Here is a 22,325-nt window from a genome sequence, read left to right as displayed (position 1 = left end):
TACCGCCGTTTTATCCCCGCAGAATGATCCATCCTAAATTAGGGCCATCTCGATATATATATATACATATACAGTCAAACTCCTTTACAACGAAACTCAGGGGCCAGCAAAAAAATTGTTTTTTTCGTTAAAAAGGTGTTGGACCTATTGGACCTATAGGCTCCAGCGGGACCGCAAAAAAAATTTGCTGTAGTGGTGTTCGCTATAAAGGAGGGGAGGGGGGAGGAGGAGGGGTTCGCTATATATATATAGCCCGAAATATCGGCGAGAAACAGCGATACCTATATATATGATTTCGTATATCAAGGCGTATATTGTGCGCAAACATTTATAGAGGCGGATTAAAGATAAGCGGCGCATCGGGGTCGACGCTGACTTCGAGCATGGCAGTGTCGCAGCACATGGCGTCCAGGGCGGGAGCCGGGCCACCGCTACCGGCGACGCCGATGCCCTTCTCCTCCATCTCCTCGAAGTACGCTTCTCCGGGAGTATTTGGCTCCCAGTGATATTCCGGTTGAAACGCCCGACCGGGATTCTGCGCAGCCAAAAAAAAAAGGGGAGGCTCGAACACGTCGTTAGCTCTGTGCGTTATCCATCACTTGGTTCGTTATATCGCGGCACATACGAGGAGTGTTCACTCTAAGGTCTCCCCTATAACAGAAAACCGAAACTTTGTGGCTTTTCTACATAGTGACCCTAGAGTTGTACGCACTTGTTGCAACGTCGAGCCCTCGAGAAAACGCGTTGATATAACGCACGGATTCTTTGGGGATTGCGAACAGGGATTCTTTATGGATTGGTAGAACAGGCTATGCGCCTCAATATAACGTATAGCCTAGCATGGTATACTAACGTTTACTTCGACAAAACGGCATCGATATAGCGCCGCGTCTTCACCTTTTCGGGGGAACTTAGAAGCGATATGCTGAGCCACCGTATCAACGGGAATAGCTTTCCGATAGCTAATCTCTTCAGGACATGGACGGTATGGGCCCATCATAACACCATTCGAAAGCAAGCGAACTGGCACAGTCGTTTGAATGCGCGTTTTGTGACTTGGTTTTCGAAAGTCAAACAAAGCGAGATTAACTTCTAGTAAGTTTTATTTGTTTTTTTTTCTTTCTGGCTCAGGAGTGCGTTCTGTGCTTTATATGCGTGTTTTATCTTCCATACACATCAGTTATGTAGTCATCTAAGCAACATTCGCGTCTTTCATTTCAAGCTAGAATCGCGAGTGCATATTTCTACTAAATCTTGCTACGATATTTTCGATTGAAATTTGATACTTGTTGGCTTGATGGTGATTTTTAGAAACGATGTAGCCATCCTGTAGGAGATCCATAATGTCTTCCCACCCATCATGTCCGAAAAAAAAAAAGGAAAAAAAAAGTCGCTCGCGTCCCATGCGTAACCATTCGGAGTTCCCAAACCTGGCTCCGTCACGTGGAACAACTCTGTCACGTGATTCGTTAGTAAACAGTAATAGTGAAGCAGTTCAGCTGGGCACTAATCCCCATTCAAGACGATAGCCAATAGAAAGGCGAAACGAAAAAAAAAAACACGAACCCAGAAAAAGAAACCAAATATGAGTAACCTCAATAGACGCAAACAATCAATTAATTTTCTTTTTCAAATGGGCTGCGCGTTGTAGCCCTCGCCCATATATAGTCCCGCGCCAAAAATTGCACTTGTATACAATCCCAAATCCCGAAACAGTTTTACCTTGATATTGTCCAAAAGAAGGGCCACTGCTCCAATGGGAACTTGCAGAAGGGCGGTACTGCCCAAGACCCAGGCCAGAGCTTCGTACTCCTCGGGAATCTGGTAGAAAACAGGAGGCTGAAACCGGGCCATTCGATATATGTAGAATACCTGCGAGCATTGCAAGGAAACTTAAATGACTACTCCGTTGCGTCACCACTATCACCATCATCATCTAACACGTCCGATGCGTGTAAGTGACGCAATCGCGGTGCACCACGTTGTAATGGTCTGTCGTTCATCGTCCGTTACCGCAGAACGTTCTAAGACCACCTCTATTCCGCAAATTAAGCAGGGATCGGAAACCGGTATTTATTTTCGGTCCGGTTCGGGTTCAGGCATGCGTACTGGTTCGGTTCGGGTTTAGCTCCGCTGAACCGAAATTATCAGCTTGAACCGGTTCTGGTATATCGGTTCGGGTTCGGCTCAGGGAGAACCCGAACCCCCCACCGCACATACAGAGACAAAAAATCTCAACGGTCGGGACATTTACCGGAGGCTTTTGTATGTATTTGTCCTTTCTATGTTGTTCCTGCCTCAGAACATCAGTTCTCACATTTACAGGGATTGGAACCGTTACTTTTTACGGTCCCGGTTTAACGGGGCAGTAACTTTGCTACATGAAAGAGAGCTTACGCTCCCCGTACACGGTTGAAAAATGTCGGTCAGTAGTAAAATTATTTCACCTCTGAACCGATTCCAGAACCAGTAACCGTATTCGGTTCAGTTCGGTTCAGGACAAGCAAAAAAATTGTTCGGGTTCGGTTCGGGAGCTGGCCTACTCAGCTAAGACGCCCAGCGGTTCAAGAATTTTCTACTCATGCGGGTAAGCAGACAATAGAGAGTTTTAGTACATCGTACGCTATCGCCTTTGCGTACGTAAGAGATAGCGTTGGTGGTTCTGCGCACGCCCATAAGAGAAAGAGAGCTTCGCGCAGTGCGCAGAACCACCAACGCTATCCCTTACGTACGCAAAAGCGATAGCGCGCGGTACACTGAAACTCTCTAATATCTGTACGGACCGCGTTGAATCTTGCTCATTCTCCTCTCTGGGTATAAACGGGAGCCTCCCTTTCCCCAGTCCTCTCCCCACTTACCAAGCAAGGCCGCAGTTTGCACGGGGAGGCATACATCGCCGGCCTCCGTAGTTTCTTCCTTTTGAGCGAAAAATAGGGAAGGCCTCGGTAGCTCAATCGGTAACGTGTTGGCTTGCTGAGCTCAAGATCGCGGGGTCAAACCCGGCCGAGGACGGTGTAGCAGTGTGGGGTGGTAAACGTTGCTTCCAGCACGAGTACGTCAAAAGAACGCGAGGTAGTGGAAATTATCTGCAGTCCTATCCTATACGGCACGTGCAGACAAACCTCACGCGTTAATAACAGCACGCCGCTTACTAGCCGCTACATATCCCTTGGGGCTGAAGCTTGAGTCAGCCAGATTTCCTCAAACAGTATAGTACATATATATTTGTTATAATAACAGTTTAAAGGCCTCTTCCGACATATAGCTGCGCGCTAATATAGCGCTACAAAACAGCACACAAAAACAGCGCTCACTGTTATCGGACCGTTCACACTTGCAAAACGATAACTTGGAAGTTATCGTTTCCGGTCTCTGCCATCATGACGCCTCCAGAGTTCGACAGCGACGGAAAAATTCGATCAACTAACTGAACACCTTATCAAAAAGGACAATCAGAAAAATTATCAGACATCTGGGATGACACACTCGCCGGTTCCAATGCGGTCGCCATGCCGTGAAATGCGGAAGCAAAACAGCTCCACGACTTTCGCGACGTCACCACTGAAGGGCCTCCTCATTGGCCAACACGAGTGTAGTGCTAATATTAGCGCTGAAAGAGTTGACTGAAGCTCAACTCCGGCAAGCACTAATTTTTAGCGTTATCGAGCACTGCGAGGAGGAAAATATCGCCCTATTTTGTAGCGCTATATATCAAATCGCTATATGTCGGAACAGGCCTTAACTGTTCTGAGTACAGCTGTTCTACTACCAATTCTACTCATAGCAGTAGAAACGTTAGTACCCTTGCAGTTCTACCCACACTGGTATTGTTCTTAGCGTGTACATACACTTACATAAATAAGCGATTTGAAGTAGGAGCCAGCGTATCCATATTCCGTTCCCTACATATATCCTACCGAGAAATAAACATGACGTACGGCCAATAGCAGAGGACAGATGAAGATCCAACATGCCTTGCAGAAGGCAGCCGGCGGCTTCCTGAGCATGAATTCCACGTCGAATGAAAACCTCTGCATGCCTGCGCGCGCACACACGTGTACACTGATTACAGCACGTGGTTGAAAACGTGTGATGACTCACCGTAAATCCAGATGAAGATAGTGATTTCAAGCATGGGTATAAATAGGGACATGACACCCGCCACTGTGTAATCTTCCAGGAGGGACACGATGTAGATGCCAGCCTGAAATGAAAAAAAAAAAATTTAAAAATAAAAATTAATGAAAAAAATTTTTAAAAAGATTTTTAAAAAAGGTTACACATTTCGATGGAGTCGCAAAAATACAAGGTAACGCCCTCGGGCGCTTCAACCTTTGCACACTATTAGTCATTTGCCTGAAGTTTTATTCATATTTTTTTTTTCAAATCCTATCACTTTGTAGAAAAAAACTTAGAAGCAAAGCAAATTCCCACCCCCACGCATTTCCTATGGCCTCTACCGCGCGCAAACCGCCATTTTTCCCCTTTGCTTCATGTTCAGATCACCACGTGTAGGTGGTTCTGCCTGGAGACGTAGCAAAACCAAAATCTATGGAACGACCACAAACAACCAGACGGACTCAGATGAAGGGTTTCTAGGCAACGCCACCTATACGCGGTGATGTGAACGTAAGTCAGACAGCAAACAAAAAATGGCGGTTTGCGGCCGGTAGAGGCCATAGGAATGGGGTGAGGATATGTTTTGCTAACTTTTTCTACAAACTGGTACCATTTAAAAAAAAGGGGGGGGGGAAACTTGATGACTACCGACTATCAGCGAATGACTATCAGACTGCAAAGTGTGAAGCGCCAGAAACGTCATCATCTATTTTTACGACACGATCAAAATGCGTAACCTTTGCTAAATTCGCCCTGTAGACATCTATAGACAGGACTATAAGCCAGGTATGATAGACTAGACAAGAGTAAATAAGAGGTGGTTATCTAGACATAACCTATATTGAAATTTTGACAATTGTGGGAATACGTTAATAATGGTAGGACTAAAGACACAGTCACGAATAAACCATAAAATGACCACCGATTATTTGCAAAAACTGTGCAGCAGGCTAGTTGGTTGTGATGACAGAGGACAGCAACAAACAGTGGTTGTCCCGTGTTGTCCATTATCTTTCATGTCAATTGTCGTCATGCCGCAGTTGGGGCCCATTCATGGAATGCCTACGTGACACTACACCAATGACACTGGCATGCAGAGAGCCTACAGGAGAGTGGCAAAGATTTTTCCTGACAGTCTGATGGAGAACCGAAGCTAATAAAAGCAGAAACGGCGATATGCCACATAATTACCCGCGTGACAGTTGGTATTCCAGAGAAGAACATGGAGAGACAGACAAAGAAGGCAGTCCTGCTCATGTTGAGCCGGATGGACGGGAACAGGTCTTCCGCCGTCGACACCACCATGCCGACATTCAATAGCTGCGAGGTAGGACAATTGAAGGAAAACACACCAATGATGAGCCGACTTACCATATCGTCGATAGATATCATGTAGATGGTGAAGTAGAACAGGCCGGTCCACAATGCAGGCACGGACATGCTCAATACTACTTCGGGAAATGTCACATATGGGAACACAGGGGCTGCATGAACGCAGGAATTATAAAGATCGTTGGTCTTGTGTGTTACAAGTCACTACTTGTATACCTTCAGCATGTATCATTCATAAGCAGCCTGCAACAGCTGTAACATATGTAAGGCCCCCGGTTTCCAGCGACGAATTTCGGAATTCAGCCCGGAATCCTTCGTTTGGTAACTTCGCGGAATCCCATATTTTGCTCGAAATTTCAGAATTTTTGGTTTGCACGGGAGTTCGGTCGGAGGACGCGATGTGGCGCGATGTGGACGACGTGCAACGTCTCAGGAGAAGTATCGCGCGCTCACGCAAAAGACAGTCGGATGTACTGCACACGCTAGAGCACTGCACGGGCCTAATTTTCAAGCCCGTGCCCGGCCCGGGCCCAACGTCTTCTATAGATTTACAGCCCGGGCCCGACTCCGCCGGCCCGGGCCCAGCCGGTACCAGACTGTTTCCATGCTCAGGCCCGGTCCCAGCCCGCCTCTACTCTACCATATATTCGAGGCCCAAATGCGTACTTAGATTTACTAAAGAGCACTGCGCAGCGAGGACAAGGACGCAGGTAATTGGTGGAGAGCGAGGAGGTACACTCGAACGGATCGGCTGTTTTTCTCTGCCGGCAAGCCGCTCTGTGCTTGGTGCTTGCCTGCTTCACAAAAAGGTCAATGAAGACAGGAGAGGCTGGTAGCGCAGCATTTTTGCTACAGACAAGCAGTGGACTATTAAACCAGTTTTCGAGGAAACCACAACACATTTTTACATGAAGAAACACATTTTTAGTCTTCAGACTGCCATGGTTTCACTTTAGCCTGCGTTTCTTGTAGTGATATGCTCCCGAAAAATATCACCACCCATTCTGCATTGTTAGTAACGCATGGAAAGATCTGTGCTCAAAACAAGAAGGTATCCATACGCAAGATGTCGAAGTCAGCGATACACATGCCCAAGTCATCTGCCAGGCTCCCACTGGCACTCAACATCACCACACTGCCCAAGATGCTAGAGCAGGTCAGGAACAAAGGCAAGATAAGGAAAGCCCTGGAAGCCAAACGGTATTGCGATTCGCACGCTTCACTATCTTATGACTGACTTATGTTCAGCTCCAAATCTCACCAAAGAATGCCTGTTGAGTCAAAGGTGTTGTAGGAAGCAACTGCGTGCAATTTTCCGGTACCAATCTCCAGGCCGCTTGTCACGTAATATGCTGCGTCTGACCATGCCTGTACATGAACCATAGAAACATTCACCCAGTTTACCAGTACGAAAAGCTGAAGGCAGAGACCAGCCCTCCAGTTGAGGGAGGTCATATTTCCAGGTAGCACACAGGAGCTAGTCCGTAGTTAGCACCGCACACTTTGGAATAGAGGCTTGTGAGGTCCAGAGCCGCTTATGGGGAGAGTTTGGCCATTAGGAGGAGCCTAACTTGAAGCGAGTCATGCACGTCACGGCTAAGCCACCTCCCTCGCCGTGCTCTATTGTTGTCCCGTTGTCAGCTGGTCGCCGACGCCATATTGATGCTGATCGTTGTTTGCGATGCAAGGAGGGAAGACAGGTGCGTACACTGTCCTTCCAAAGCCCTTCGTCCTTGAACTCTTTCAGTTTGGCAACAAAGCCCCCTTATCACAGGCGGCTGTGGGTCATAAGCCGGTTATTCCTGTAGATTGCATTCATTGTGACAACAAAGCTGACGGACAGCATCAATATGGTGCGCACCAGATGGCTGATAAGCGGATTCTGCTTGGATTCAGGCTTTTTGGGCGGCACAACGACGACTCTGACGTCAAAATAGGCTCCACCCACGAGGCGGCAAAAGATCAGAGAATGGCCAAACTCTCCCTATAAATGGCTCTGGTGAGGTCCAGTTTTTCTTTACTGTCTTTTGTTTTAAGGCACAGGGAGATGCTGGAACCTATTCTGTCATCCTATCTTATAATTCACGAGTTTTGTCATATGTACTACCAGAGCCGTCGCGAGGAGAGTTTGGGAGAAGGGTAAACGCAAAGCGCCCTCCTCTCTCACTGCCTCAGAAGCTCTGTAAACAAAGAAAAGAAAATGCTTATTTGCGCTGCTGAGATCGTAAAATCATATTCTCTTCGCTTCAGCTTTACACTGTACAAACAACCTGCCAGGGCCTGCTGTTCGGCACCTTCTGTGATGGAGCCCAGGGCGGCTGCCCCTCACCCCCCCCCCATCGCTACGGCTCTGTGTACTCCCCTATTCAATTCAATTCCACTGTGGTTACCATATGTACACAAGAGGGGGGATGTCCACGAATTCCATAATCTTAACATCTCCATAACAACTCCATTAGGTTGACAATGCTACTGAAGGGATCCCAAGACTTGTAGTACTAGCGGAAGGCAAGCAAGATGTACACTCATGCTGATGATGTGGCTCCAACTTGGTGCCAGGACATCCAGAAAGGAATCCCTTCCACCCGGAAGAAAAATGGTCCTGGCTGCTAGCACGACCAACGTGCAGAAGGGCACGGTAGCCAAGAAGGGGGATACCTGAACCAATGGCAGAGCGCCGTTATTATGAAGCTGAAAGAAGCACAATTGATACCTTGGCGACCGAGGCAATCCCTCTGGAAGCACACATGAAGATGAAGAACCAGGAGAAGATGTAGCAGACAAGCAGCTCCCAACGGATGCCTCCGAATTCGTCGATGCTATCTGATACCTTCAGAACGCCGTGTCTGTAAGTGCAGGTGACACATGCCAAATCTCCCTATTGCAGCGCATCCTAGTGACGTCCCCGTTCACCCGTCCCTATCCTATACTACTCACATGAGGAAGGAAAGTTCCGTAACGGGCCTCACATCTCGACAGACTTCAGACGTACCGTTGGTGTAGACCTGCAGAGGAACCTTCGTCTTTCGTCCACAAACCTCTAGCGTCAAGAAGACACTGGTTGCGTCCACTTCCTTGTTGACGTTGGCATCGTACAAGCGTTGCTTCTCGGCGTTGCAGAACCTCTGCGTGAATCGAAATGTTGGCGGGGGGAAGCTGGCACGTGTATAACCACCGAACCCCGCGCAGACGTCAGCGCTGTAAGTGTTAGCCGCGGGATTTGAGAATGGGTCCCAGCGCGCACGCGGCGCTTCGGCTGCTGCCTGAAGTGTTCTGAAGTGGTTCTCATCTGTAACCGTTCTCGGCTGCGTACTCATGGTTGCCACCGCCGGCGCTGTATGTGCGCTGCGACCGTGTCAAACCCATGTTGAATTCCAATGGCAGAGTCGGAGCAAGTGGCAGGCTCCGCAGTGGAGCGGCTTGATCTGGCCTAGAGCAAGTGATCCGAATCTGCGACTGGAACACTTCCGCACAACTTGGAGTTTAGCGCTGGCCAATCGTCCTCGGTGGATGGCGGCCAGAGACGGAGGAAGAAGAAGATTGCACTCATGTTCCAATACAACGCCATGTTTTGCAACATCCTAATCTCCTAACGTTGCCCTGGTGATGTCTGGCTTATTGCTTTCTTCAAGAAACAAAATTGCTAACGTACGACGCGAAATACTAGTCACGGCGAAGACGCGTCGGGAAGAGCGGCCATGTTGCCGAAGCAGAGACAGCAAATAGGAAGCACGAGCGACAAGTGACGTAGAGTTCCGGTCTGGATTGCTCCCTGGAGCGACCTTGGCTCGAATGCCGCTCCGAAGCTCCCACTGGAAGACTCCAGAACTGTTCCCAATCTGCCAATGGAGCAGACTTGCTATAGGCGAAGCAACAAAACTTGCTCTGGAAACGCTCCGAATCTGCCATTGGAATTCAACACCATTGGCGATGCTTCGCGGTGCTGGCGTCCCCGTGGGGCACGCGCGTTGCGGCTATGTCTATCCCGAATTAGTTCTCCGCTCCATTTACCGTTTTGGTGCGATTCCTCGTCACACAATTGAGCACGTTGGCGCCCCACCAGGTGAAGCAGTTTGACCAGGGTAACTCCATCTGGAAGGCTTGCAGGAAGTAGTAGAAGGAGTAGCAGTCTTTGACCACTCGGTACGAGGAGGTGATTAAAGTCTTCAGCAGCATTGCCATGCCCACGCCTTCAAGAGAACAAGTAAGGGCTATTGTCTCCCGGCAGAAACTCGCTATATACGATCACCTTTTCCAACAGGCACGGCATTCCACATGTCCAGAGCACCTCGACCGAGGAACTGGCCGATGGTGAGTTCAAGAACAGCCATGGGGACGCCTATCAGGGCTAGGACCACCATATATGGTATGAGGAAGCACGCTGCAAGCAAAGGTACGCCGGATGTCTTATCGCGACTTCAATGACAGCACAGACGGCTGCGTACGACCACCCCAAATGCAGTGACAGGAATCCGCAACCATATTATACAGAGGGCGCATATCAACAGCGAGTGACTCATTTATTGCTCGACCACGGCATTCAATCTAGAATTCAAGGATCGGAACCGAAATTGAACCCGAACCAAAAACCACTAAACCGGAACTGAACTGATGTCTATATCGATATTAAATCGATATAGACATCGATACGCATGCTAATAGAAATACCAGTAACTCGGCGGCTTCTGCGCTTCATTGCAGAGGTGGTAACCATAATTGAGGACGTTTCAAACATCGATATATCCATATTTATTTTCAATATACCGATAGATCGAGAAAATAGCGCTATACATATCGATAGTTTATCGATATAAATATCAATAACGATGTTTTTTTTTATGTTGATATTTATCGATATCGAAAGTTTCGACATTTTCGCATCACTAGTGGACAGACACTTCCATCACGTGGTTTTTCCAAACTCTTCCCTCTCCCCTGCCCAGAGACAAACTGTCGTAGCCCCCGTGTTCTCGGTTCGTTGCCCTCGTCTGTCGTAACCTTTGAACGTCGTCTGACAACCCCGCGAGGGCAAATGGTGCCTAGGGAAAGGTTTATCCTATAAATCCAACCGCTAACTCCGCCCTCCTGATGTCCAAGCGCGACAGTCCATGGTATGCCATGTGATAAACTAAGTGATGGCTAACGGACAGACGCCTGTCCGTGGATTTAACAGGTTGTTTAACGAAATCTCGGTGCACGGTTCTTCGCGGCGAGTGATGCGTCTAGGCGACACGCCAACAGGTTGGTGGCGTCCTCGGTCGTGTCGAACCAGTAATCTCGGGATTAGTAGGTGCACAACGAACTTTGAACGGGGTCTCTTTTTTTTTCCCCTAGGTAATGCGGGGCCAGTAAAATACATTGGGGGAAACGAAAGTCAAGACCCTCCGGGAACGGTAGCGGTGTGTTCTACGATACACCCCTTACAGTGGAACAACGTCTTTTCTACCACGTAGAGGTAAGACTTACCGCCACCGTGTTTGAGCATTAGCAGTGGAAATCCGACGACGGACTGGTATCCGACGGCGACGCAGACGCAGATGAAGAGGAAGGGCCGATCGGACGTGTAGTATTCTTTCTCGGGAATCGGGATGAGGATGATCTCCAGCGAACCACTGCCGCTTTCCTCGCCGTTCGACATGATGCAACCACCTTCCCCAACAAGAGCTGTGCCAAAGGGAAACAGCGAAAACTTTCTATATGGGTCAAGAACGAAATTATCTGAGCCGGCCTCTTCACGACAGAGACAAAATAGAAATGACGCGCTACGTTCCTGGCGTGGAATGAACACGTGATGTATGTCACGGGTAACGCGCAGTACGCCGCGTGCGTCGTTTTCAGTTTTTTATTTTTTTCGTTGAGGCTAACTTCTTCCTCACAAGCCATTAACCACGTAACGCCACTGCGCAAAGCGTGCTGGTGGGCACTACCAGCTTTATCAGCCTCTCAGCCGACGCATTTTTCCCGCTTCTTGCCCACCACAGCAAAATATAACCTCGAACCGGTCTTCTCGTGACGTCACATGTTTGTAAACAGAGAGGTGATGGAGGTGGTGAATGAGAGCTACTTAAGTGTGCGCGCGATAATATTCAGTAGATGATGGTGCAGAGGTGATGGTGGATGAATGGGGGATGATGCAGGGTGGGCTACAAGCGGCGCGAGCGGGAAAGGAAATGCGAAAGATCCGCTGCCACAGACCCATCCCAACTGAAAGTAAAAGAGTAGGAAGCGTTCGACTGTCTCGTCCTGGCCACAGTGGGGGGCACGCAGGGGATGAAGAGCGGCCGGCTCGGTGAAGCTAAAAGTTGAGAGGCAGGGCGACGCGCTGCAACGAGAATTCTGACTGCCAAGAAAAGCAGGAAGCCGGTAGTCACGAGAAGGACAGGTGGCCGTACCAAGGACGCTGGAAGCTGGGAGCAGAGGAGAGCCGTAAAAAGGGCATGCGCAAGGGGAGGGAAAAGGGCAAAAACCGCGCCAGAAAGGGACATTTTCGCGAGGGTGTCGGCGGTCTCGTTCACAGCAAGCCCACGGTGGCCAGGAACCCACGTGATAATGGTACCGCGTACGTGCGAGAGACCAATAGGAAGCAGTAGGGAGCAGGTCCCCCAAGGTCGCCATTTTCCCATGTATTTGTTCCTATCCCGATGCGTGCAATGCCGGAGGCCGCCCTTAGATACCCCATTGTTACCAGACGTTGGCTTGCGTTTGATTGTAGCGCGCTAAAGATCCAGTTGAAGCACAATCGAAGCCAGGCCAAGTCACCGATGGAGAAATGGACGACTGCGCCTGCGGCGCCTGGTACGACAGGTACGCCATGTGATGCACGCAGCCGTGCACTAGATCCTTCCGATCGCTCAACACGTTTAAAAACGGGACCAAAAAGTGAAACACGACACAGAAAATTGTTATACGCGTTTTATTTGGATATATAAAGACTAGATTCATTCGCAGAGACAACAAAAACATCTTGCCGCTAAACTTAGCGCGCTGAAGTGATCCGGAACGGCAACAGTGGGGTATCTAGTGGCGGCCTTCTTCGTCTTTCCGAGGTGAGTTTGGGGGACCTGGTAGGGAGAGCAATGCCTGGGAGTCGCCAAAGCGCACACAACTGAAAGTGAGTCTGAAAGCACGAGCAACCTCTCACGGGAGGGCGGGACCCTCCTGGTGGCTAAAAGTATCGCAAGGAACTCGCTATGAAATGGAGGGGTGATATATCTCGGAGCAGCACCGGGAAATGGAAATCGAGCTGAGGGGAAAAGAGGCCGAGCCCAGAGACAGAGGCGTCAGCTGCGACTCCTGACGAAACTGAATGGAGATGGCCCGCTAGCACTGTCTGCAAGGGTATACGCCAAGGGAACATGACGGACACTCATAGGGAAGATATCAATGACACGCACAAAAGGAGGGTCCGGAGGGGCACCAAGTGGGAAGATATCCAAGAGGGAAACCCTTAATGGCAGGAGGGGTTGCTGGACGAAAACCAACAGACGACTTTAGAAAATCCCAGAGTGATTAGCGCCGCTTTGAACTGTGGGAGCTTCCTCATACGAAAGAAACGGGTGGCCTCCAAAATGTTTCAATTTCTCACCCTACCGGTCCATTGTCCACGACGTGTAATGGTCAGCGAAAGCGAAACGTGAAGGAACGTTCCTCTACTCAGTAAGCGCCCAGGATGCAATGCGCGCGCAAGGAGCACTGGGATTTTCTGAAGTCGTCTACAGTGAACCCTCGTTAATATGACCCCCGTTAATCTGACATACTCGCTTTATGACCGTTTTTCTCTGGAACCGTTTCGCCGGCATGTAAATCCCCCTCGTTAATACGACAATCCGTTTATCGGACAATGACCAAGATTTTTGTCACAAGTAGGGTCAATCACAGGCATTATATTCCCGCTATTATGACCACGTCACGTGACCCTCAGAGCAGACCCGGGAGAGGCTATCTCGTACCTCGCTCAGAGGGCAACACGTGTTAAAGTCAAGGGTTGCCTCGTTATTTTTTGAGCAGATAAAGGTAGATAACGTGTCCGCAGTTGATGGTGCTGTTGTCCATTTAGAAAAATTTATGACAGAAAATTGTTTGACCTAGTCAATTGTTAACAGATTTTTCAGAAAATAAATCATAATTACGTCGGCTTTTGTTGTACGTAGCGATGTGTGTCCGGTCTGCGGAGGGTGCGTTTCTCGTTAATATGACAATTCGCTCTATGACCAAAATCCGCGGGAACGGCAGTGGTCATATTAACGAGGGTTCACTGTACTGCGAAGTATTTTACGCTGCCACTGCCGAGTTAGCCACAGCCGATTACCCTTGAGAGAAGCATTGTTTTGCAGCGCAAGGGGATTCTGACGCTGTGACAGGTAGGCGTTCACAGTGAGCAGTGGCGGAAGCGAGCCTTAAGAGAAGGCATACGGGCCTCAAGGAGAAGCGCATCATTAGCTGGATATCTGGGAATGCCCAAGCAGAGGCGGAGGGCCCGCCGCTCCAAAATATACAGTTTGGCTAGACGCCATGTCGGGCGGGGAGGACAAAAGGACAGCACCAAGCTCCAAAACGGTCCGTACGTAAGATCTGTACACGTATAGCAGAGCGTCCTTACGCATGCAGACAAGGCTGCTAGAGCACCGATGAAGGACGCCGAGTGCCTTCGTTGCCGTTAAGCACAAGTGATCTATGTGATAACGTCCAGCTCAACCAGTCATCGTAACACACGCCCAAGTACTCCCAGTAAACCACTAATATCCCTAGGACATCCTTACAAGGTCGTGAACGTCCTGAATATCTGGACATCCATGCAATATCTGTGGGGTGTCACAGAACGACATTCGCGTTTCTATTTTATCGAGTAAATCACAGATGTCCTAGGTACGTCTGCAGGATATCGCGCTTTGGACATTTGAATGGAGGAAAAGCCTGGAGATCCCTTGGATACCCATGAAAGATCCAGTACACGAGATTTTGGGCACTGGTTGAACGTCACAGGAACGTCGCCAGGACGTTGACTGAAGATATGCTACTAAACGTGAAGTTTATCACATCTTGTTCCGACAGCCACATTTTTGTTCTGTTTAGAGCAAGCAAAAACTTCTGTAAACGTTCACTGGATGGGGGGAACAAGCAAAATTGTTATATATTTCTATCGTTCGCGTGCTGCTAGCCGTGAAAGTATTTATCTATATTCGTAACGATCGTCAAGCAACAGTGGAATTTGATCACTTTTATAGCTCCACTCAGCAGCTAATCCCATTTTAGACAATAGCTTGAACTAAAAACACAGTATCTGGCATGAAGGAATGTGAGAAACGTTATTGGTTATACCATGTCTCTGCAGACTCACGGGTTAATTGCAAAGAAGTACCTCCTCACCGTTACAGGTGTATCACGGCCCAAGTACGTAACGAACTTGCCCCAACGGCCTTTATTTCAGTATAAGCTCTGGGCATTCTGTCAGCATAAACCGTTGTGAATGCTCCCTTCAAATTCGCGTACGCGGGAGAGGGGACAAAAAGGGAGCCTGCTCTTCTTTTTAGGGTGGAAGCACGTGTGGTAGCATGGTCAGCCTTGGTGGACCGTACGTCAGAGTTTGGTCGAACGCTGGCGGGGCTTACTACATTCCCTGAATTTTTGACCTGTTGTTGATGTTCGAGGCATTTATTTCAACACACTCACGTAAAAATTAACATTGTACATAATACGTAAGCAAATATATATATATATATATTTACATACATATCAGAGTGGTGTTGTCATGTCAGATATGTACAACTAAAAGCAAGTGCATGTTTGGACCTGCTTGCACGATGTCCCACGTACGTCCATATATCCTAAAAAGACGTTCCCGGGATATTCGCAGGATCTACAAATGACAAAGAAGTGCTAGTCCCCAGAACGTCTCGGGGATGTAAATGGGCTCTGTAGCAAAGTCCGTGGGATATCCCAACGTCCGAAATAGGATATCCTGTAGACGTTTTCTGGATATATATGGTTTTCTGAGGCTTAAGCTGACTAACTTGACGCACCGACTGCAGGCCAACTTGCCTACATTCAGGGAATGGTGCACAGAGCTCATCCAGGCTGTCAGGTTGTCAAGATAGGCTTGTATAGCTTAGCGTATAACTCAGACAACGAAGGCGCCGAAGCAAAGAAAGCAATGTCGTCTACGTTACGTAAAGGTCGTAAGCTCCGGATCAGAAGGGAGGGAGCTCATTAAAACGTTAAATAGTATATGGGAGAGAGCGCCGATCATTGGGGGACACCCCTACTCTGGGGGTATGATGAAGAAGCAAACAAACAACAAAGAAATCAACAAATTTCAGGGACCAGCGGAGCAGAAGAACGAACGATCAGAGAGGAAGGCCATGACCCATGCAATCAGGTAAGGGGGAGTGTGTCAGCATTCACCAATTTCTGTAAGAGCACACTGTAGCAAATCGAGTGATAAGCATCACGGTCGGTTAGGGGGCTTTGCGTTCCCCAGGTGTACCTACCCAAGCAGCACAATGTACTGAAAGTCAAGTGCAATAGGGGTGGACGGTATATGTGTCTTATCAATGTTCTTTAGTTTCACGAGCCCCTTCAAGGTTTTCCACCTACCCGTCCACCCCTATTGCACTCGACTTTCAGTACATTGTGCTGCTTGGGTATTTAAACAGGTTCTGATAATAAACTCGCTCTCTTTTTGGTTGCGTTCTTGGCTCGTGGTCGTGTGCTATGTTGCGGGCCAGGCATCTCCCAGATACAACATTTGGCGACGAAGGTTGACAGCTACCCACGCAATGTCGAAGTTCACGGAATTCCATCCAACGGAGGAGATAATAGAGGATTACCTGGACAGATTTGAAATCTTCTTGTCGGCAAATGGAGTGAAATCCGAAAACAAGACTGTGTCACTCCTCAACCACATCGGGAAAGACATCTACCATGTGCTGAAGAGCATTTTCCTGACCGCCCTTCCAACGTCTCAAACGTATGACGCACTCAAACAGAAGCTTTTAGACCACTTCGCACCAAAGCGCTTGCTAATAGCAGAACGCGCCAAAATCTATGGACGATACCAACAAGAACGCGAGTCTTTGACGGAATTCGTAGTCGCTATCAAGGGTCTTGCCATGACGTGCAAGTTCGAAACTTTCCTTGACGAAGCCTTATGCGACAGGCTGGTCGTGGGATGCCGCGACAGTGAAATCAAGAAAGCCCTACTCGAATTGGATGACGACAACTTCGACACGTGTTTTAAAACTGCCACAGGGAAGGAATTGGAAATGGCGGAGTCTGAAGAGCTTCGTCCGTGTACAGGGGAACCCAATACAGAGGTTCATCGAGTTGGCAGCGCCAAGCCAAGTGGTTCCGTCGCAAGAAGACAGCCAGGGGAACATTCTAGACAAAGGAACCCGGGTCAAGGACGTGAGTGTTCGCGTTGTGGTGGAACCGGATATGCTAGCCAAAACTGCAGGTTCGTGAATGAGCAGTGTTTTCGCTGCGGAAAAAGAGGACACACAAGGCGAATGTGTAGTAAGTCCCGTTCTCTTGTTTCGAAAGCTAAAAAAGTTAGTTCCGTGATAACCACAGTGACTTGGTCAGGTTCGGAGCCCTGGAAGGTAGAGGTTAACTTTGAAGGTCCAAATGTTGTCGTGGAAATTGGCGCAGCCGTGAGCCTCATGTCTGAACAGCAGTCTAAGAAGCTCTGTTTCCTAGCAAGCAATGTGAACCAACGGAGGATGTCCTTAGGACGTACACTGGACAAAATGTGGATGTAAAGGGCATCATACATGTAGAGGTACAATATGAAGAACAAAGAAAAATGTTGTCACTGCTTATTGTTCGTGGAGGGAAGTGTAGACTGCCCACGTTACTGGGTTAGGTTAGGTTAGGCACTGGTTAAGGGAGTTGAAATTAAATAGGAATTTTTGTAAACAAAATCGGTGGTACAGATTCTGATGTTCAGAGGCGTAAAGTGTTGTACCCCGAAGCGAAGCTTGTTTTGAAACCGGACACTCAACCTGTGTTTTGTAGACATCGAACGGTCCCGTACTCGTTACGTGACAAAGTGGAACAAGAGCTAAATCGTATGGTGAAAGCGAACATTTGGACGCCCGTTGAAACAAGTAAGTCGGCCAAGCCCCTTGGTTGTTGTGCCAAAACCAGGAGGGGGTATCCGCATTTGTGGGGATTATCTTCTGACCGTGAATCCAAACTTATAGTCACGGAGCATTATCCGCTGCCTCTGGCAGAAGATTTATTTGTTAACATGCGCGGATGTAGTGTTTTCACTTGTGGACCATAGTTACATCGTTCGTGTCTTTCTAAAACTTGCACCTTCGACTGCTCAAATCGTCCAGAATAAGACCCGTAATAAGACGGACCTTTCACCTCAACGACGATTCAACTCGATATGGCATTACTCTTCGTTGTGACCTGTACGAACTCGTGTTCCTTTTCCTTACAGTGGAATGGCGGTAACACTGGGAATGAGTAATGGCTTTTTCCAAACTGGGGGACGGCTCACTCGGTTCTGGAAGGATCGGACGGTCATTTGTCATTCGACTCATCCGTCCCCCAGTGTAGGGACTGGCAGGAAATGTTTTAGTTATACAGGATAAAAGAAATGACTGCGAGACAGATAGGCCGATTATATTTAAAGCCGGGTTCGAGAAAAAAAACAAAAACAAGCAGAAATAAGTAATGCCGTCGAATAATTCCATACGATGCTTAGAATTCGCGTGTTTCACTGAAATTCGCGGTCAGTTATTTGCAGTCCCGAATCAATTGACGGCGGTTTCTCGTCTGGTGGCGCCACCGCGCTGTCCTCATCCAGTGAAACTTCTGGCTCAGTGTTAATATACCGCCAAAGAGTTTGGGACTACGCGCGGCGGACAGCAAGGAGTGGGAGAGAGGGGCAAGCGTTGCCTCATCTACGGATTTGTATGGAGATCTACAGATTTTCGGCAACGTCTACAGATTATTTCTGAAATCTACAAATTTTTTGACTCCGTGACGAAACAGGCCTATGAGCATGGAAACATACAGGAACAAACAACATAAACAAAATCGTTGTGTATGTTCGTGTATTTTGTGTAGTCCATTGCTCAGGCTTGTTTCATCGCGGATTTCATGCACAGTGGCGGACCCAAGAGGGGCGGTTGGGCGATCGCCCCCCCCCCCCCCCCCCCCCAAAAACGTCAGTTTATACCCCCTCTCCCCTCCCCCACTACGCGCTCCGACAACGCTGAAGGGTACGCTCTAAGTAGCCCTATGCCCTGTCCGTTCTTTTCGTTTGAGAGTGCTTTCCCAAACGCAACTCGAGAAAATGTTGCGTCAGCGTTCGGTAGTGTTTTTTTTATACAGTCAAACTCCTTTACAACGAAACTCAGGGGACAGAAAAAAAAAATCGCAGTAAAGGTATTTTCGTTAAAAAGGATGTCTATTATTCGACCTATAGGCTCCAGCGGGACCGCAAAAAAATTTTGCTGTAGTGTTATTTTCGTTAAAAATGTGTTCGCTATAAAGGAGTTTGACTGTATATGCATTGTAAACTCTCCGCGCAGTCAACAAGTCCTATTGAACGGTCGAGAAAGGAGAGCAACGGTGCGCACTCGGCCGCGTGTGACGCAGATGTCGGGTTTGGGCTCCGTGGAACAGAGCTTTCCAAGGGTTTTGGACTTGACGCAGCTTGCGCAAGTCGCGGATACAGTGAACTAAGAACAGTGTCCTAGTTCACTTTATCGCGGATGTCCAGTAGCCAACAGAAACGAAGGACGACAAACAGCCGCGTTTCCTTTTTCCTACCAGCCTCCACGTTGCTTCGGACCACAGGAGTGACACAAACGCGTCACTGTGGCATAGCTACCCCCCTCAAGCGGGTGCTTTTCGCAAACCTGCCATCTTGTCCTGGTCACACGTCATAGGAAACGTCATTCCGAGGTCATGTGACTTTGTTTACATATATAGTTTTAAGCGATTGCCCACATATTCCGATCGGCATGAAGCCAAGAGATGAACGTATTTTGCCAGCGTAAGCCATAATAATATGCCATATGCTTTTTTGGATTACTATTAAACGTCGAAAACAATTGGAAATTTCTTGAATATGCTACAAATCACACAGCGCAATAACTTTGAAACACCAAATATATATATACGGTGAGTGCGATATGGGTGACTGCTTGAGTGGGACCTACAATATGGCGGCCGATGGCAGCACATCTACCTGTTAGCGACAGTGGCGGTCTCCTGCGGATGACGTCATGTGAATAAACCCTATATTTATGCGACCACGGATATGCGCGCTGCTTTCACGCGCTACAATACACACAATGCGGGCTGATCGCGCTACGGACGTTTTCGCGACAGTCAAGATGGCAACATCGCAGGCAAGCTGATCTATGGAAACCGTGTAGTCTTTCTCGTGTGTGTGCTGCCCAAGCTTACGGTGTCATTTTCATGGAACACGTGTTCGGATGCCAGACGTTGCCGCAATTTTCCCGCTAGCTTTAGCGGTGTGGCCATGGTGGTTGGTTATCGCGTCTGAACGCTGTGGAGGTGATTGACAGTGATGGCCACTAACTACTTCTACAGTAGTTTAACCATAACTACTAACTACTTCGCGATGAAGTAGGTTAACTAGTAGTTCAACTACTTTTCAGGGGAGGAAGTTAAAACTACTTCTTTAACTACTGCAAAGTATTTTAACTACATTTATAACTACTTAACGTTGTCCATCAACACCAATCCCATTCTATAGCGTTCTTGGACACCTAAATATGAATCGCAAGCAGCGATAAAAGTGAAGGTTTAGTACACATGCACGGCACAATCGCTCCGCACCTCCGTTCTCATCAAACAAGCAGCTCAAGGTAAAAGTCGGAAGCACAATCGTGCCGTAAAGCTTCCGGCAAAATCGGAAGTAGTTGCTGCCTGCAGTAACCTAACTACTGTAGTTAACTACTCAAAATAGTAGTTTAACTAGTAGTTGCCACTACATTTCTGCAAGTATGTAGTTGATAACTACTTTTTAACTACAATCAGGTAGTTTAACTAGTAGTTTAACTACATGTAGTTAACTACTGGCCATCACTAGTGATTGCCGCCTCCCTTCTTTCAAAAGTCTATTGCTTCTTTCCACAATTTCGCTCCCTCATTCGGCGTTTCTTGCAGGGTCCTCTTTCTATGACCGGACGGCGGGCCCCCAGAGGGAGATCAATACACGGTCACTGCGAGTGACACCAGGTATAAAAGAAAGGTACACACAACTGATTTACACCTGAAGACGTTGCTATGGGAACGAGGCACCGTCAATGAAGGAATAAAGAACAACATTCGCTTCAATAGCGAGAGGCCATCGGACGCTTCCTTCGACGACTCCATTCCCTTTATTCGGTTCCCGCGCAATCTCAAACTATTCCCAGGAGAAGCTCTTTCTGGCCAAGGTTCTTGACTGTCAAAGACTTCGTCGCGCGTATCTTATACTTACTTCTTTTTTTAAGTACGTATTTTTATATTAAACTCGCAAATTCCTGCCACGCCGGGTGTTTACGGAGAAAGCGAGGGGACGTTAGGGAACATTCGTACCAGCGTCGTTTTTTTTTTTTTGTTTTTTTTTTTGTCTTCTTAAAGTGGGACTTCGCAATAAAATCGCCCAAAGATTGTGACATAGCAGAAACCCTTGGGGTGTCAGGAACATATAGATACAAAATATCGCGTTCCCAAAGTGCGCCGGTTTTATTAGAACGAATTATTCCGAAGTGAGCGCTTCGAATCTGTGAAGCAAGAGGGCGCTGAAAGCAACTCTGCTGACGTCATCCGGCATGGAAGAATGCAAGCTTCCTAGCAGACGACAATGCTGGGTGACGTCACAGTATCTTCCTCCGTGGCGAACCGCTGTGCGCTTTGCATTTTGGTTTCGGTATTTACGAATTAATTACTCATCGTCATTTACGAATTACTCATCGTCATTTACGTCATTTACGAACTAATTACTCTCACAAAATGAATACGAATGTTGTATTCGGTAGCAAGGGAGCGGTCAGTGTTCGGTATGATGCTTACCTAATTTTTTTTCGAATCCTTGCGAAGTCTCCCTTTAAAACTTTTTTTTGCAACATTTTCTTTGGTCACGAGTCCGTTTTTGTTTTGTTTTTTCACTATATGGACTGTCGCGAAAGTCTGTGGAGCCTGTACTAATCGTAGGAGTTCGTGTATTCTTCTAAATAACGAAGGGAACAGTGAACAAGGACATCAAATTCGTTAAATTAACGGACTAAAAATTCGTTTAAAGGGGACGGTCGCATCTGTTCCAGTCGATTTCGAAACTATGGCGCGATTTTAGTCCTCCTGGACCACTGACCGTGGCGTCGAAAAATCCCACGCGAAATAGTGGCGTAGTTTGACTGTTATTCGACGGAATACATGACAAGAGCAGACGCCGGATGTTGAGAGTACGTCGGAATTCTCTCTCTCTCTGGAAAAACGAGAAAACGTCACTCCCTAAGAACCAATGGGGGCGCGACCTTGAGAAAAAGGAATGCCGCGGTCGTCCGGACGGCGCCTTCCCTCCTCTGAGCGCCGCCCTCTCACTCCTCCGCTTTGGGGTGACATGACGCCACCTAGAGTCACTAAACAAGCTACGCTTCAGAGTATCGACACTGAGTTCCAAGAGCGAGCGTGCGCCATCTTGTTTCCGCGCCACGCTGCGCACGCGCACTGCGGATTTCAGAGCCATTTATAGGGAGAGTTTGGCCATTCTCTGATCTTTTGCCGCCTCGTGGGTGGAGCCTATTTTGACGTCAGAGTCGTCGTTGCGCCGCCTAAAAAGACTGAATCCAAGCAGAATCCGCTTATCAGCCATCTGATGCGCGCCATATTGATGCTGTCCGTCA

The 22,325-nt window shown here is 48.1% G+C and overlaps 2 protein-coding genes across 3 annotated transcripts in view; one reads left to right on the top strand and one right to left on the bottom strand.

Moving 5' to 3' along the window:
• Nucleotides 1–288: 288 nt before the first annotated feature.
• Nucleotides 289–22,325, bottom strand: part of LOC135398826 (uncharacterized) — a 48,399-nt gene continuing 26,362 nt past the window's right edge. The window contains exons 23-36 of one of the 2 annotated variants that reach the window (XM_064630328.1): nucleotides 10,918–11,115; nucleotides 9,701–9,832; nucleotides 9,463–9,641; nucleotides 8,389–8,576; nucleotides 8,165–8,297; nucleotides 7,975–8,109; nucleotides 6,713–6,819; nucleotides 6,513–6,637; nucleotides 5,491–5,603; nucleotides 5,311–5,439; nucleotides 4,102–4,204; nucleotides 3,939–4,039; nucleotides 1,723–1,872; nucleotides 289–535 (exon numbers count right to left, since the gene is read on the bottom strand). In XM_064630328.1, the coding sequence (XP_064486398.1) occupies nucleotides 329–535; nucleotides 1,723–1,872; nucleotides 3,939–4,039; nucleotides 4,102–4,204; nucleotides 5,311–5,439; nucleotides 5,491–5,603; nucleotides 6,513–6,637; nucleotides 6,713–6,819; nucleotides 7,975–8,109; nucleotides 8,165–8,297; nucleotides 8,389–8,576; nucleotides 9,463–9,641; nucleotides 9,701–9,832; nucleotides 10,918–11,115 (2,000 nt within the window). In that variant the 3' untranslated portion in view covers nucleotides 289–328. Of the gene's footprint in view, nucleotides 536–1,722; nucleotides 1,873–3,938; nucleotides 4,040–4,101; nucleotides 4,205–5,310; nucleotides 5,440–5,490; nucleotides 5,604–6,512; nucleotides 6,638–6,712; nucleotides 6,820–7,974; nucleotides 8,110–8,164; nucleotides 8,298–8,388; nucleotides 8,577–9,462; nucleotides 9,642–9,700; nucleotides 9,833–10,917; nucleotides 11,116–22,325 lie in introns of those variants that run through there. The other variant, XM_064630329.1, reaches the window with a different exon arrangement.
• On the top strand, nucleotides 15,765–17,342 carry LOC135397566 (uncharacterized). The gene is made up of 2 exons (XM_064629164.1): nucleotides 15,765–15,826; nucleotides 16,176–17,342. Exon 2 carries the CDS (start codon nucleotides 16,227–16,229, stop codon nucleotides 17,205–17,207), a length of 981 nt encoding a protein of 326 aa, XP_064485234.1. The 5' UTR covers nucleotides 15,765–15,826; nucleotides 16,176–16,226; the 3' UTR covers nucleotides 17,208–17,342.

This window comes from Ornithodoros turicata, chromosome 6 (genome assembly GCF_037126465.1).
Source record: "Ornithodoros turicata isolate Travis chromosome 6, ASM3712646v1, whole genome shotgun sequence".
Taxonomy (NCBI): Eukaryota; Metazoa; Arthropoda; class Arachnida; order Ixodida; family Argasidae; genus Ornithodoros; species Ornithodoros turicata.
The sequence above is the reverse complement of the archived record's forward strand: the minus strand, read 5'-3'. Positions and strand labels throughout refer to the sequence as shown.

Coding starts and splice junctions, on each gene's coding strand:
- LOC135397566 (XM_064629164.1), top strand. CDS start 16,227: ATGTCGAAGTTCACGGAATTCCATCCAACGGAGGAGATAATAGAGGAT.